This window comes from Fusarium redolens, assembly GCF_020744475.1.
Source record: "Fusarium redolens strain MPI-CAGE-AT-0023 chromosome Unknown BKA55scaffold_26, whole genome shotgun sequence".
In the NCBI taxonomy this organism is placed as follows: Eukaryota; Fungi; Ascomycota; class Sordariomycetes; order Hypocreales; family Nectriaceae; genus Fusarium; species Fusarium redolens.
The window spans coordinates 113,274-128,809 of NW_025763689.1; the positions used below are offsets into that span (position 1 = coordinate 113,274).

At 47.9% G+C, this 15,536-nt stretch overlaps 7 protein-coding genes across 7 annotated transcripts; 5 read left to right on the plus strand and 2 right to left on the minus strand.

Moving 5' to 3' along the window:
- Positions 1–680: 680 nt before the first annotated feature.
- Positions 681–1,048, plus strand: BKA55DRAFT_697131 (uncharacterized protein; the record flags this gene model as incomplete). The annotated part of the gene is made up of 2 exons (XM_046200338.1): positions 681–836; positions 896–1,048. 2 exons carry the CDS (start codon positions 681–683, stop codon positions 1,046–1,048), a joined length of 309 nt encoding a protein of 102 aa, XP_046042355.1.
- A 162-nt stretch (positions 1,049–1,210) lies between these two features.
- BKA55DRAFT_527340 (glycosyl hydrolase family 61-domain-containing protein) lies at positions 1,211–2,521 on the minus strand (the record flags this gene model as incomplete). The annotated part of the gene is made up of 8 exons (XM_046188919.1): positions 1,211–1,321; positions 1,389–1,511; positions 1,571–1,615; positions 1,666–1,779; positions 1,839–1,942; positions 2,000–2,041; positions 2,099–2,305; positions 2,371–2,521. 8 exons carry the CDS (start codon positions 2,519–2,521, stop codon positions 1,211–1,213), a joined length of 897 nt encoding a protein of 298 aa, XP_046042356.1.
- A 1,188-nt stretch (positions 2,522–3,709) lies between these two features.
- BKA55DRAFT_584408 (uncharacterized protein) lies at positions 3,710–4,903 on the plus strand. Its single transcript, XM_046194318.1, has one exon. It carries the CDS (start codon positions 3,942–3,944, stop codon positions 4,800–4,802), a length of 861 nt encoding a protein of 286 aa, XP_046042357.1. The 5' UTR covers positions 3,710–3,941; the 3' UTR covers positions 4,803–4,903.
- A 100-nt stretch (positions 4,904–5,003) lies between these two features.
- On the minus strand, positions 5,004–5,468 carry BKA55DRAFT_697134 (uncharacterized protein; the record flags this gene model as incomplete). The annotated part of the gene is made up of 1 exon (XM_046200339.1): positions 5,004–5,468. One exon carries the CDS (start codon positions 5,466–5,468, stop codon positions 5,004–5,006), a length of 465 nt encoding a protein of 154 aa, XP_046042358.1.
- A 2,846-nt stretch (positions 5,469–8,314) lies between these two features.
- BKA55DRAFT_545886 (fungal-specific transcription factor domain-containing protein) lies at positions 8,315–9,985 on the plus strand (the record flags this gene model as incomplete). The annotated part of the gene is made up of 3 exons (XM_046190858.1): positions 8,315–8,374; positions 8,426–8,542; positions 8,612–9,985. 3 exons carry the CDS (start codon positions 8,315–8,317, stop codon positions 9,983–9,985), a joined length of 1,551 nt encoding a protein of 516 aa, XP_046042359.1.
- Positions 9,986–11,348: 1,363 nt separating this feature from the next.
- Positions 11,349–12,877, plus strand: BKA55DRAFT_599272 (glycoside hydrolase superfamily; the record flags this gene model as incomplete). Its single annotated transcript, XM_046196371.1, has 3 exons — positions 11,349–11,607; positions 11,657–11,766; positions 11,864–12,877. 3 exons carry the CDS (start codon positions 11,349–11,351, stop codon positions 12,875–12,877), a joined length of 1,383 nt encoding a protein of 460 aa, XP_046042360.1.
- A 487-nt stretch (positions 12,878–13,364) lies between these two features.
- BKA55DRAFT_668039 (uncharacterized protein) lies at positions 13,365–15,449 on the plus strand (the record flags this gene model as incomplete). Its single annotated transcript, XM_046197869.1, has 5 exons — positions 13,365–13,621; positions 13,667–13,776; positions 13,815–13,878; positions 13,910–14,716; positions 14,767–15,449. Exons 1-5 carry the CDS (start codon positions 13,408–13,410, stop codon positions 15,447–15,449), a joined length of 1,878 nt encoding a protein of 625 aa, XP_046042361.1. The 5' UTR covers positions 13,365–13,407.
- Between the last annotated feature and the right edge of the window lie 87 nt (positions 15,450–15,536).

Here is a 15,536-nt window from a genome sequence, read left to right on the forward strand (position 1 = left end):
CGTGGCAAAAGCTGTAAGCAATTCACTACCCGGTCACCGGGGTATTTTCCTTTTTCGTGATGGTGCTTTTTGCAATTTGAGCCATTCGTGGGGGCCCTGGGACAGATGAAAGGGTGATCGAAGTTTTTGAGGATGAACTGCGGAATGAAATGCTGGTACTGGGGCGCGTCGGCCGACATGATAGCGATCGATTGATAGCCGGCCAAATCACGATTTTCTTTCGGGCTATCGCGTTAAGTCGGTGGTCTACGAGGTGCTTGTTTTAGCTCGGTTCTAATTGTAGATTGTAAACTGAAGCCTGATGAGAAAGGAAGCTCGTAAGTAGCGTGTTACATGCAATTTCAGCCGCAGCCTAGATCTAAGGCGGGGTAACAGCTCTTCCACCAGTCAGTCAGCCAGTTGCCAGGATTAGGGGTCTTCAAACCACCAACAGTCTCGAGAGATAGGTAACATCGTGCAGAAAGAGAGGCACAGAAATAGCAATCGAAGTTATTTACAGTCTAGGGTGGGGGCGAAAACTCTCATAAGACGGTGTGCAGATTACACCGCTTGGGTCTATAAATATTGAGCGTGGTTTCGTGAAAAGGAAAAGAGGTTGTATAAAGGAAACAGTTTAACAAGCTTAAGCATATCTTTAACCTTGCAACCTTAAAACAAAACCCAACCATCACTTCCTGAAAATGAAGTTCACACTCAGTGTATTGGCGTTTGTTGCGTCTGCCAATGCTTGGACCATGCAGTTCGACTGTCCCAGGGGATCTCACTTCGAAGGATCCTATTCCGGCACTAAGAACAAGGGCTGCACGAGCATCCCAGCATGTGTCCCGGGCGATCATGTCAGTTAACTCGCTTTTCATGGCTTCTCAAGTACTTTTTACTGACTGCTGTTGAATAGATGGTTTGGGGTAACACCAAGAAGTCCAACTGTGTTCTGAGGCTGTACGCCGCTTCACCCTGTGCCGCTGAACAGGAGATTGGGCATTCCAAGGAAAATTGGGATCATAAGTTCGGCCAAGCTGTTTTTGCATGGGGAGTCACGAATTGTTAGTGGGTCCCGCATGAGAATAGGTTCTCGACAATATGACGTCTTATACGATCTTCTCCAGATAAACTATTGAAGCTATATACATGAGATGATGTTTCAACCCGCCGCCTCACAACATGCAACCAGTAGAGTCGGTAGTGGGCGAACTTAACTTTGTGCAAGATCTTAAGTGGTGCATTGGGAGTAGAAATCGTTAAGAGCCTTGCAAGTTCCAGTGGCGCAGCACTTCGCACCCGTCCAGTTACTTCCGCCGCACTGGCCCCAAAGAGCAGCGCACTGCGTCAAGTCAGCACATGTTAATCATTTAGAGGTAGAAGTGAACAGTCACGGAGATAGAACTTACGTTACCAGATGGCTGAGTCGACACTGGAGGAGCCTGTGTGGATGACTGTCGGGTAGAGGTCTGGAGAGTTGTAGTGGGGTTGCTGCCACCACCATCACCACCACCAGCACCGTTGCAAGAGAACTGTAGTCACAGTTAGATAAACGATGTCAACGCAGGTAGAGTTGCTTCGTTTTACATACCACTGCAGGACCAGGAATGGTGTAGCTGTTGAAGTTGGAGTAGATCTAAAACAGTTAGCGTACTTAACAATACGATGGGCAGGACACTGTCTTACGTTGGCGGTGTATCCAGGGTCGGTGTCCTTGAAAGCGCCAGGAATCTTGACCTGGTTGCTGGGAACAGTACTGCCTCCACCAGAAACGCTGATCTGGGCGCAGCTGATGTAGAACTGAGATTTCTAATGTCAGTTCCTGCGTATCTGAGGCGGATCAGATATGAGTCACTTACCTGAGGGATACCCGCTGGCCAAGGGTTGTGGATACCTAGACTCTGGATGCGAAGAAGATATTCGCCGTTGGCAATGCAAGTGGGAAGGTTAAAGGTGTAGCTGACTGAAAAGGCAGTAAGGTCAGATTACAAAAGCATAGCTCCGGCGAATGTTAACTTACGGTACATGGGCCAGGTTGAAGTACTGCCACTAAAGGTCGGGCCTATTCACACTTCATTAGTCGTCCTTCTGTTTATCCAGCTGATTGGTGACAGCATACCCCAGTCCTTGATCTTAAACCAGCCACCGCTGCCATCATACGACGAGGCAGAGCTAGGTGCCTTGGACATGTACACGGAGATAGGTCCCTGGTGGTAGACAGCAGTGTCGAGAGTGAAGGTAATCGAGTCGCCAGCCTTGACTCCAACGGTTTGAGTGTTGGCTCCTGAGGCGCCGACATTGCATCGCAGGTCGTTAGAGTCAAGGTCTGTACCCCATGATTGTCAGTATCTACTCAGAATATGGTTTTTATTGGGAATTTTGAAGACATACCGGTGACAGGAGAATTGTAGTTCGAGTTCTGGCGAATGTACTGGAAGACAGGATACTTGGTCGACCCAACACTGAGCTGCTGGAAGATGTAATGCGCAGAGGCGCTCTGCACCAAGGCAATGGCGGCCACAAACGAAGTAGCGATCTTCATGATTATCTCTTGCGATGATGGTTTGACACCTGTTCGAGGCTGGGCCGAAGAGGAAGTAAGAGACGATGCACGGCCAGGAGCGAGATATAAAGCATGCTGCGGGTGAAACGGCACGGACTTCTGGATGATCACGTTCCTGATGGCAGCTGGCAGCTTGAGCACCCCCCAATAAGATTGATATGATGGTCCTCCATTATAGCTCAGTTATAGATGGAGTGGTCTCAATGCGTCAACTGACAACGTTGTCGAGGTCCGAAAGCCAAAAGGGGAAGTCTACCTGGCTACTCTGGACGAAATCAACCCACCACGTTCCAGGAATGGATGTAATGGAAAAGCTTGGTAACCAGGAGCTCCAGTGACAGGATTTCTTCGTCTTGTTAGCATGGGTCTTCTCTATTGTATAACTAATACCTGTGATTTAGTCCAACGCCTTTTCTGTGCGATACCAGGGAATGTTGTTTTTCTTCCGGTTCTTATTGCAATAAATAATTGCAAGGCTACCAATTCATAAACTTCCTTCTGTCGGATCTCGCTTGCAAGTTGTCGATGGATTCACCGGGTAAAGTTCATTTCGGAATGTCATCCTCCGTTCTCGGATCCGGGAACGTGGGCAGCCAACAATGTAACACTCATCTAGACTTTAGGCATTTCGTCTTTCGTGAATGGTAGTCACAAGGTCTATTTCTGTGTTCCCAAAAGAACAAAACTTCATCTTTCTGCTTTTCTTGTATGTGAAAAGGTATAGCGTGGTCATCGATTCTATGACAGCATTAGGGTACTACGTTACACATAAGTCTATGGGAGCTCATACGGCAATCTCCAAATCGGTCAAACTTTATGGTTCTCTGTCCAAGCTAGGCCGCAATATACGCAGATGCCGTGGAATATGGTTGCATGCAGATGACGCTGCTAGGTCTAGCACGATGCTCTCCAGCTAAGCCATTTTGGAGCGGGAAGTTGAACAGCACCTACACCGATGTTCAGCTAGGTCTTCAAGAACAGTACTTTACTAACAATAATCAAGCCGTTATTATACCCGTCATTCAGGGTTTTGAAGACTCCAACGCCTCTGCCCGAACACAAGAGTCATTTTGTAACCCCGCCCTGACGATCTTCGTGGCGATGGCGATCTCCAGGGTAGGCTCATCCAATGAAACGACAGGACAATCAGTTCCAAGACTGAGGAAACACCAACCCCCGCATCGCGCCACCAATTTAAGTGAGTCATATTAATCGTGACTGCACAATAGAATGGATCTCATTCTTCAAAAACCTTGCCCTGAGAAGTCGCAATTGCTTTGAGAGACTGAACGCAACCGTGGCTGCAGTCGACAAATCACTCGTTAAGCATCTTCAACAGTTCTCAGCTCCACTTCATTTCAGCAAATAACTTACCCGCCATAGTAAGAGTCCTACCAAAATGGCCAACAGAACTTCGCCTGCCAGAGAACTTGATCTCGTGGGCAAAGTCGCCGTCATCAGTGGTGCATCGCGCGGCATCGGTCGTGCCATCGCATTCAACCTAGCATCTCGAGGATGCTCCATTCTCGGTACCTGCGTCAGCGACAAGGGCATCGAAGCCTTATCATCAGGCTTGAGCGATCAGATCACCGAACGCGTCTACAAAGCTACATCTAGAGAGCGCCCAACAGATCAACAGATCAGGGGAATCATCGCCGACGTATTCTCTAGTGACTGCGCCAAAATCATTGCTGATACTCTTGAGAAGTCTTTCAATAGTCGCGTTGACATCTTGGTGAACTCAGCCGGAGACCCAATGCCAGGAGTTATCGGTCAAATGACGACCGAAGAGATTCAGCGAAGCCTTCTAGGCAACATTCAAATCCCAGTACTGATAGTTGAAGAACTCGTCCGCCGAAAACTGTTCCAACCCAACAGCCGTATAATCTACATATCATCAATCCGCTCCCGTCTCCCATGGGCCGATCAACTCATGTACGCAGCTGGAAAGTCCGCAGGTGAATCACTCTGTCGAACATGGTCACAAGCCTTTGGTGGAAAAGATGAGCGATATGCGTTCATGGCTGGAACGACTGCGAATGCTGTTACTGCGGGTTTGACTGAGACTGACGCTGTTATGGACTGTGGGTCGGAGGTTGTCAAGACCTTTCAGGATGAGTTCTTTCCGTTGCAGAGTATACCCAAGTTTGGACAGCCTGAGGATGTGGCTGATGTTGTCGGGATGCTTTGTGGGAATGATGGAAGATGGATTACTGGATCTGTTGTTAGTGCGAGTGGTGGCTGTATCAAGATGCAGTAAATTTCGAAGATATCACAGATGCAAAGGAATAAATTTTTGACGTTTCTATTGACGTAGAGTTTACCTAAATAAGGGCACTGCGGTATCACTCTATATAAGGAAGAAGTAGCAGAGCGGCCAAGATGATCTAGAAGGCTAAAGAAAACCGCCAACATCGACCAGCAGCGTTAGCTTCGAAAAAACACCAACCTTTCCACCACCTCAAGATGCCTCTAACTGAAGTTGGGCACTAGCCTCAACCGCCAGCAAAGCATCAGTAGCCTGGTCCTCGCAAATGATACCACCGTCAACCAGGTTCTTCAAGATATCACGCACATGCTGGCGATTGAACTCGTCCTCGCCCTGGGGATTTTCCTCAGGCAATACGGAAAGAACCCGAGCTCTAACATCACCTAGTTGAGAAACCGGAATGCTGGCAACCTCAAAAAACCTAACCTCGGCGGGGGGAGCGTCATACTTTATAAGGGTGTAGCGAGTTACATTCTGACGACCTTGAGCGGTGAGCCAGTGGTTGCCCATGGGGTTGAGAGCGACGAAACTCCAGCGGCTGGGGACTTGGAAATTGAGTTCAGGCTCAAAGTCCATAGGGGGACTGACTGTGATGAAGAGTTTGCCGTGTGAAGGGTTGGTCTCTTCATTGGAAGGGAGGTTAGTGCGGTCGGACATTTCGTTGATTTGTGTGAGTGGATTTGTTGATATGATCGAAAATGGTTGCGAGAAAGGAATCAGTTTGACTATCTGATAGATAGATCTAAGATGACGGTGTTGTTATTTGGAAATTGGGCGATTTAGTTTGCTCTTAAAGGTTTTTCCACGTCGTACAAATATTCGATGTGATTGCTGAACAGATGTTAGTGCCACTGGTATCATAAAGCTAATACTGTGTGTGAGTCTAAATACGCAAATGAGGGATATGTCCCACGGCCTTTTACGAACATGTCGGTTTGTGCCAGCACATGAGCACCAAATTCATTGTTTTATAGTTAAAGTAAGACAAAGTGATCTTTGTTCAGTAGATTTGTCTGAGCCGCTGCCCCCTTCCATGACAATGCGGTCGCCGTGCATCAAAAATTCACACAAATTCGTAATTCCAGGTACTCAGCTGAAAGAGAATGACATACTTACGAGACTATCAAGCACTATAAAGAATATTGTGAATCTTGTGCTTATCGTAATTTGCACTGCATAACATATTCGCACTCATTTTATTATTCGCCATTTCAGCAACTTTATTCCCTCCGTTTAACTATCTTACTACTGTATCAAGATGCCTTTAACTGAAGTTGAGAGCTTACTTCAAGCTCTAGTAATACGTTACTAACCTGCGCCTCACCTAGAATACCGCCAACCACTAAACTATTTAAACCATCCCGCACATACCGATGATTACACTCTAAATCGCCTTCCATTTCAACAGCAGGTACGAGGTCAACCCGAATTTGAACATCTCGCAACCAAGAATTTGGGATACTAGCGATCTCGAAGTACTTTACGTCTTCGCCAGGACAATTGAAACTTAGGATGACCTTTGGGATGTCGGTTTGGCGAGCTTGTGTTGTAAGGCAGAGGCTCTTGGCATGGTTGAAAGTGGCGAAGCTCCAGACGTTGGAGGGGTGTACGATGATGAAGAGCTGGGCGTGTGAGCTGCTTCTTGGGTTGGTCTCCTCACGGGTCAAAAGGTCAGACATTCTGTTTATTTGAGGTAAGTTTATGCGGAAAAGGAATGAGACAACTTGCCTTTTTTGTTTTATGTAAAGAGGTGAGTGTAGTAGTTTAGAAGGCGTCCGACTAGACTGACATTTATGGACTATTTTGGACCGTTCCAAGTTATTCAGGAGAAATGCTGAGGAACATACGCTGCTAAGGTTTAACATCTCGCTGTTCGTGAGCTTGAACAGCCAGGCCAGTGGTATGTCTTCCCCTCTTATGAACACATCGATTTGTGTCGGCACACATACATGATGTTCAGGGGATAGAGTGAATATGCCAGTGAGGCGGCCTCTATTCATGGGACTTGAGATGGTCTGCATATCGGAGACAATAAGTGTTTGAACTTCGCTTAAATTCCATGGAGACTTGATTCTATGAATAATGGCAGATTATCAAGCACCATAAACCAACTTCCCAATCTTATCCCTATCGTAATTCCCACTACATAAGATAACAGTACTCGTCTCATCTTTCACCTTCTCAGCGACTTTATTAAACCCAGCCAGAGCCAACGCCGAAAACCCATCAACATACTGCTTCTCCTGTACATGGAGCTGTCTCAACGCCATCAAGATCTCCGTCTCTGTACATGTAACAACATGATTAACGACCGTTCTCGCTAACCGAAAACCAATTCCATTCCTAATATCATCTAACTCAGACACAGCGAGCGTGGGTGAAGTTTCGGTTTCGACTATAAATCCAGCCGATAACGACGCTGCGAGTGCCATTGAGTTAATCGCCGCAACACCCCAGACTTTCACTTTTGGTCTTAGACTGCCGGCCTGTCGTTTTGCATCTCTGGCGAAGCAGCCTATACCACTAATAAGTGCACCGCCGCTCATGGGGACGAAGATATTGTGGATCGGTTTCTCGAGAGTTTCGAATTGCTGAAGAACTTCAACGCAGACGGTGCCTAGACCAGCGATGACCATAAACTCATCGTAGGGTGAGAAATATGTATGGCCTGACTTTTCGGCAAGGTCATTTGCATAAGCTCTCGCCTCATTTAGATCATTTCCGTAATGCACAATCTCAGCACCATACTGCTTTACCTTGTCAAGCAAATGCTTCTCCACAACCGTTGGCATAACAATGGTGACTTTCGTTCCTAGCGCATGCGCCGCGAGAGCAGCACCCATAGCATGGTTCCCCATCGACGCTGTAACGAACTGCTTCTTTGTAGGATTATCCTTCATTCTTGCCATAGCGCCTCTGAAGTGGTAAGACCCGGTGAATTGGGTATTTTCCAGTTTAAAGTAAACTTTTGCGCCGTGCTTTTTACCAGCGGTTTTGGCTGGGATGAGGGCTGTGCGGAGGACGTAGAGTTTGTTGAGTCTCCATGTTTCAAGGGCTCTTTGGCCGATACCGTAGATCTCTGGGTCTATTGGCATTGTGACGCGTTTAACATGGCGCTAGACTTTTATTTATTCGCCGAGGAATCATAACGGAGCTTGTGTAAGTGAGTGTCTTCAATTGAAAAGATCAGTTATGCATGCTCGACGGGTTTAGTTGCGTGCTTGATGCTGGGGCCAAAGATTGATGGCGTCCCTGCAAGGGAGCTAAGATGAGTTGTGATTGGCTGCTGAGCTTCTGCTAATTTTTCAACCCTGTCTTGCTTGTCCATATGCGGGGTCCATTCACTCCTCTCATCTCACATCGATTCTCATTGCCATGATGAGGGACCATCGAGAATCTCATTCCGTCACCTTGAACTTTGTCCTGACTTACATTCCGAACATAAATCTCATAGTCTTTTTCTACCATCCCGCATGCTGAGTGTATGACGCAACTGAAGACTCATGGAGCCGTCCCAGCGACGACGTGCGGGATGCACTGAATGCAAGAGGAAGAAAGCAAAGGTCGGCTCATCACCACAAGTTTGCCTATCATAATATTGACGAATGAATTAGTGTGATGAGAAAAGACCGTCATGTTCGCGATGTTACAAGTACCCGCACTTATGCTCATATGAATTGAGTGTCAAGACCTTTAGGGTGACCAAGTCAAAGCCATCTAAGAATGATCAGGTAAGGTTCGCTCACCTGTCAGTTGGAAAGTTCAAATGAACAGAGGCTCACTTAATTGTTACATTCTAGGCCTTGACAAAGCCACAGTCTGCTGATCATTCCATCACTGATGAGCTACCAGCATCTTCAACAGCATTCTCAGTGATCACTTCCAACGAGCTCATACCTCTTGCGGCTATATCGGACACGACTGATAGCGATTGGCTACCTACATCAACGATAAGCGGTCCGTTTGATCGGCGGTCTTATTCTCCTGCGCAACCTCCACCAAGACTCAGTCTCTCCATTTGTCCTCTATCCAGCCCTCCCCTACGGAGTGATCCTCGGCGATTCTACTTTCAGCACTTTGTAGCCCATACAGCAACAGTATACTTCCCACTCCAGCCGGACGCAGCTTTGGGTCTGATACTCCCGGCAGCTGATCTCAGTCCATGCATAATGGGGGCAATGATCGCCGCTAGCAGTAGCCAACTCTTTCGCATAGCACGGAATCCAGAGTCGCGGAGTGCAGCAATCATGGCAACTGTTGATTGTTTAGGAAACCTGCGCGAAGCAATCACTACACCAAAATTCGGCGACCTTGGAGTGACAATACTGCCGACGACGTTGATGCTGGCTACGACGTGCGTCTGTGCAGGGGATACAGCAACTTTTCGGAAGCATCTCAACGGGGCTCTTCATGTTGTTCAACGTGATAAAACGAAATATAGCCTGGACCCTCTGTGGTGGATGAGCCTCAAGTGGCTCGTTCACCTGCTTTTGATGAACAGACTTTCAGGGCTGCCCCTACCATCACGGCAGATGAAAGGGTTCATTGACTGGGATTACCTCTTGACATGTATGCCTGACTTAGGACGCATTGATCTCACTTCCGGCTTTTCTCGAGAGTTGGTCACTGCTCTCAATATGGTATGCGAGCTATCTGACGGAAGCTGCATCAATATAGATGCAAGTGGACAATTTTTTGGCAATAATATAGCATGGAGTGCATATTCTCATGAACTTGAAGCTGGATTGATCGAGCTTCGGAAAAAAGGCGCTTCAACAGTGACAGACGTGGTGTTCCGGGCAGAACTAGAAAGCAGCCACAGACTGTTCACTGATGCAACGCTACTATGTCTATACCGGCGGGTTGACGAACTACCCAAGGACAATGCCAAAGTTCAAAAGACAGTGGACTCAATCATCAACTCACTGCAACATATTGACAAACAATCCCCAGTTCATGCGCAACTCTTGTGGCCACTTCTTGCAGCAGGCTGCGACTCAACGACTGGTGCCCAACGAACCATCATTGTAGAGAGGATGGAGAGCATGACTGCACGTGGCTTAGGCAGCTATGAAAATGTCCTCGAGTTCATGAGGGATTACTGGAAGAACGGGGGCAACATGAGATGGGACCTATTCGCCAAGCAAACAGGAAAAGACCTCGTACTATTCTGATGTTGTCAATAGCCAAGAATGATGTGAATAACACCGAACTCATAATTGCGCCTTTACATCTTCATCGGGGCAGCGGATATTCATGGATGGCCTCAAAGCCGATGATAGACTGAATCTTGACTTCGGCCCCTCAGAATACACCGCTATTCATGCTTTACAGAACGAGTGAACGACCTCGCTTGGAGAAAGAATGATATGCATTGCTACGTCGCACGGCCATAGTGTTGGGTTTGGGAGGTAACCTCGGCAATCGTGGACGGCGATCGACAGCATAAACACCATATATGGACCACACACCTCTAGAAGAATTTTTCACGATACTCATGCAATGACTAAAATCAACATCTGATATCAGTTCATTCAAGGCTCGGCTCTTCACCGGCAGAGTTGAAGCAGTCACCAGCTGAAATATCCAAGATTTGATTACCCGCAATGCCCATCATGACGAACGAAAGAAGAAGTCGTGAGTATTTCCACCACGGAGAAACATCCTTGGCTTAGTGAAATTCAAGATAGTAGGACCGAAAACTGCCGGTAAGGCATATTAGTCAAAGAAATCATAGGCTCAACGAGGGATACAACACATGTGCTTGGTTGAGAAATCCGGGGTTGAGAGCCGAGGATGCATGCTAGACATATGCAAGTCCACTCACACTTGCGGGGGCGGCCCGAATAAACGGGTAATATGCTAAAACGGTCTAGGTATTGAAGTCTATGAAGATATTCTTCCAAACGAACAACAGGAACTTTTACCTAGTTGGGGATAGTCAGAGTAACGCTGGAAAAGCTCCGTGATGGAATAGGGAGGAGCAGGCCCTATGGACCAACGATCGGTGATCAAATGGGTCTAATACCCATGCAGAGGAAGACTATGCGATCATGAAAGACAACGTGGTGCATGATAAACAACAGGGAACACGCGGAAACTCCGCCTGTCAACGTGACACCAGTGACCAAAGACGATCGAGTTTCGGGCCGATACCAACTAAAGAGGTCATCTGGTGTACCCCTGTCACGATGATCATCATTGGAGCACAGTCTCAACCTCAAACGCTCGTGCACTATAACGTTTAATGACATGACCCCGCAGAAGCACCCAATCAGAGGCGAGAAGTCAACCCCGGAAGTTTTTTGATTGATTCGGTGTTTCTGGTCGGCTGTTAACCCACTGTTAACGAATCCTTTAGTCCTTGGTGCTATAGCTGAACAATGCTCTAACACTGCAATTAAATCCTTCATCATTCGAAACATACTATTCGTCTTTGTCTTGGACGCTTTGGAAATTCATGATAAAAGGGCTTTGTCCCGCCATGTCTTGAGATTCATCAGCACCCTCAAGCCTCTCTCCCATTCACCGTTCGCCATGAAATTCTCTCTCCTTGCGACCATCGTCGCCAGCATCAGCCCGCTCGCTCAGGCAGCGGATGCAAACGCCTGGAAGTCGCGAAACATCTATTTCGCACTTACTGATCGTGTTGCGCGAAGTGCTAATGATAATGGAGGTAGTGCGTGCGGAAACCTCGGAAATTATTGTGGTGGAACTTTCAAGGGTTTGGAGTCGAAGCTTGATTATATCAAGGGCATGGGATTTGATGCTATTTGGATCACACCCGTTGTCGACAGTAAGTATCGTGAACATTGGTCAAGTACTGTTGCTGACGGGCTGGGTAGATACTGATGGAGGATATCACGGGTATTGGGCAAAGGACCTTTACGCGGTCAACCCCAAGTATGGTACTGCAGATGACTTGAAGAGTCTTGTCAAATCTGCTCATAACAAGGTAAGATACCTTGCTCTCCCCCATGCTGTTTTTCAGTGCTGTCTTGAGAAGCACCTTGTTGGTCTTTCCATGAATGATCCCGTGCTGACTGTTCCAGAACATGTACGTCATGTGCGACGTCGTCGCAAACCACATGGGCCCTGGCATCTCGGACCACAAACCCGTGCCTCTCAACCAACAAAGCTCATACCATACTCCCTGCAACATCGACTATAGCAACCAGAACAGTATTGAACAGTGTGAAATCGCTGGTCTTCCCGACCTCAACACCGGCAGCGACACTGTCAAGAAGGTCCTTTACGACTGGATCAAGTGGCTCGTCTCTGAGTACAGCTTCGACGGTATCCGCATCGACACCGTAAAGCATGTCGAAAAGCCGTTCTGGCCTGGTTTCCAAGATGCCGCTGGTGTGTATGCCATTGGTGAGGTCTGGGACGGAGGTCCTGATTACCTCGCTGGGTATGCTAAGGTGATGCCTGGTCTACTGAACTACGCTATCTACTACCCCATGAACCGCTTTTACCAGCAGAAGGGCGATCCGTCAGATGTTGTCGCCATGCATGACGAGATCAGCAACAAGTTCCCCGACCCCACTATCCTCGGCACCTTCATCGACAACCACGATAACCCCCGCTGGCTAAGCCAGAAGAACGACAAGTCCCTCCTTAAGAACGCCCTCGCCTATGTCATCCTCGCTCGAGGTATTCCCATCGTGTACTACGGAACAGAGCAAGGCTACGCAGGAGGCAATGACCCCGCCAACCGCGAAGATCTCTGGCGAAGCAGCTTCAGCACCAACGCGGATCTCTACCAACACATCTCGCGTCTCTCCAAGGCTCGCTCAGCAGTCGGTGGCCTCGGCGGAAATGATCACAAGCATCTTTACTCTCAGAACAGTGCATACGCTTGGAGTCGTGCAGACGGTGATCTTATTGTTCTTACTTTGAACCGCGGTCAGGGATACTCAGGACAGTACTGCTTCAACACTGGAAAGAATAACAAGACTTGGGACAAGGTATTTGGAAGTGGCACTGTTACCTCTGATGGCAATGGGCAGGTCTGCGTTAGCTACACTAACGGTGAGCCTGAGGTCTTGGTTGCCTCGAGCTAGATGGCACAAAAAATGGGGTTGAATTAGTACTGGATACGGTCTTTTTTCTCGACTTTACATGATGACTTTCTTATATACTGAGCTCAGTTTCAATTTTATTCTTCTTCTTCCAACTGTACTTTTTGGTGTGCACACAATGTCAGCGCTAAGACGCGGTGCCTGAAATATTGGTACATGGCCTCTATCACGTCAATCAGAATGGCGGTAATTGTAATTGTATTGATTTGCTATGCAGCTCAAGAGCGCATTTAGCAACCTATAGCCAGAATGGCTGCGCTGTCTGTCATCTTGATTGGCTGCCAGCCCTGTCAGAAGCTGAAATATTGCCTTACCCTTCCAACAATTCGGGCGCTTAATACTCCCAAATTACAATTTCGCATGAATTCTGCAAGCCACGTTATAGTGGCACTGTGCATGCAGCCGCTGAAGCTGACTGCCAGGCCTTTTTGTGACATTGGTCTTATTGTCTATCATAATACCCCATCCCCTCATTTTCCTTCAATCGATCTACACCTGAATATGTCAAGAAAATGTCTCCCTTCCAATATCCTCGGTTACCCCCTCTAGAACTACGGCTTCTGGAACTGCAACCTGGTTTGCCAGAAGATCCGCTTGTTGGCACCCTCTTGCAAAGGAAGCTGTCGCCTGAAGACGCTGAAATCCCAGACTACGAGGCTCTATCTTACTGCTGGGGCGATCAGTCCCATCCTCAGCGCATCAAACTTAAGACTCCATGGCGAAAAGGTAAAGAACAACCACATCAGACCTCGGAGTCTGGCTCCTTTTTAGTTGCCCAAATCTCATATTTATGGGCTCTTCGATACCATGATCGGAAACGCATACTATGGTGTGACTTTATCTGTATCAATCAAAAGGATGTTGCCGAACGCTCTGCCCAAGTTCAACGGATGGCAGACGTGTATCAGTTTGCCCGAAGACTTATTGTCTGGCTGGGCCCTGCAACGCCGTGGAGCTCTACGGCCATGGAGACAATGCTTTGGGTAAGAAACCAACTCTCTTCTCCAGCCATAGACTGTTCCTGGTATCGGGGGGTGACTCCCAATTTTGCCCCGACAGCGGACGGAAGCCGGCAGGAGATCGATTGCGATGGGCCTCTTCCGCTAAGCCAGGATCAGTGGCTTGCATTGGAGCAGCTATTGGCCGTGGACTGGTTCCGACGTCTTTGGACGCACCAGGAAGTAGCGTTGGCAAACAAAGAAACATCGGTTATGAGGTTAGGCGATGAAGAAATGCTGTGGAATAAGTTTATGGAAGCAGCCCTGTTCACATGTGTGTATACATGGGCTGCATCAGGGCCCTTCTTCCTTGATCCGGCCAGGCACGTTAGAAATATTGAGGTGTTTATTTATAAGGCTTTGAGTACTGGGAGTGTTGAGGAGAGCCGCAGGAATAATCTCGACTGGGTTGCTCTGTTAGGGATGACGAACCTTTACGATTGCTTTAATGATCGTGATAGGCTATTTGCACTTCGAAGGTTACTCGAACCTGATGCAGCCCAGACAATCCGTGTGGACTACACAAAGTCTGCCAAGCAAATTATGGCTTCAGCTTCCGTCGCTCACCTGAAGCAGAGGCGCAATCTTAGATTTCTAGAACTCTGTAACTCGACCATATCTCCCAGCTGGGCTGCGGACCTACAAAGGCCTCTGGACCGCATACAACTCTGTAGTAACGCAAGTGCAAAATCTGCCGCTTCAGCGAGGTTGATCAAGCCTGGTGTGCTAGAGGCAGCGGGGGTGTCCTGTGACGGGATATGCAGTAAGCCATTTGAGCTGCCCATGAAGAAGAGGTTTTACGACCCAGAGGATCACATCGCCAGTGTTCTCAAGGTCTTCCGAGACCTCACAGAAAGGATGACTTTCACCAAGATGATTCATGCCTCGATGAGCTGATAGCCATGATGACATTTAGTTACCTATTGGACTACAGTGCATTCAGAACTGAATCTCCTCCTTCGTCAGCATTGGTCTCGCTAGAAAGTGGGCGACGGATGATACGGCAATGGATAACAGGCACCGTCAACTTGGACGATGATTTCCGTTTGCTGTACAATCCCAGGAGGGTTGTAGCAACCGCTTGCACAAGAACTCGCAACGGAACCGTCGTAGGCGTCCCTTTAGAAAGCTGCGACGGCAATATAATAGTCACTCTTCTCGGCATGTCCAGCAACTTGGTTCTCCGTCCTCAACCGAGAGATGGATCCCACAAGGTCGTTGGACCGTGCTATCATCCATGCTTTTCTAACGGCCAGGCCCTACTCGGGGACGACTTCCGCGGCTGGGAAAGAAGATGGTGTATGGATAGAGGTCATCTTGTGTTTTGGAAAGAGGGTGAGCCTCCGTGTCTATCTGATCCACGACTAGACGGAGTTCCGTTGCCTGCTGGATACACTGAGCGTACAGTCGAGACGGTCGGGAAAGACACGCTTGTGTGGGTACATGAGTACCCGTATGAGGATTATAGGGAGAACAACATAGCTTGCGATCCAAGAATGTCAGAGCATGAGTTGAAGAATAGAGGAGTACCGATACAGAGGTTTCGGTTGATATAGGGAGATTGTGCCGGCGAATCTGGAGAATGCAGGCGAATATCCAGTTACAGAGATTGTTTTGATGTTTCACAGCCGAATAGTAATAAC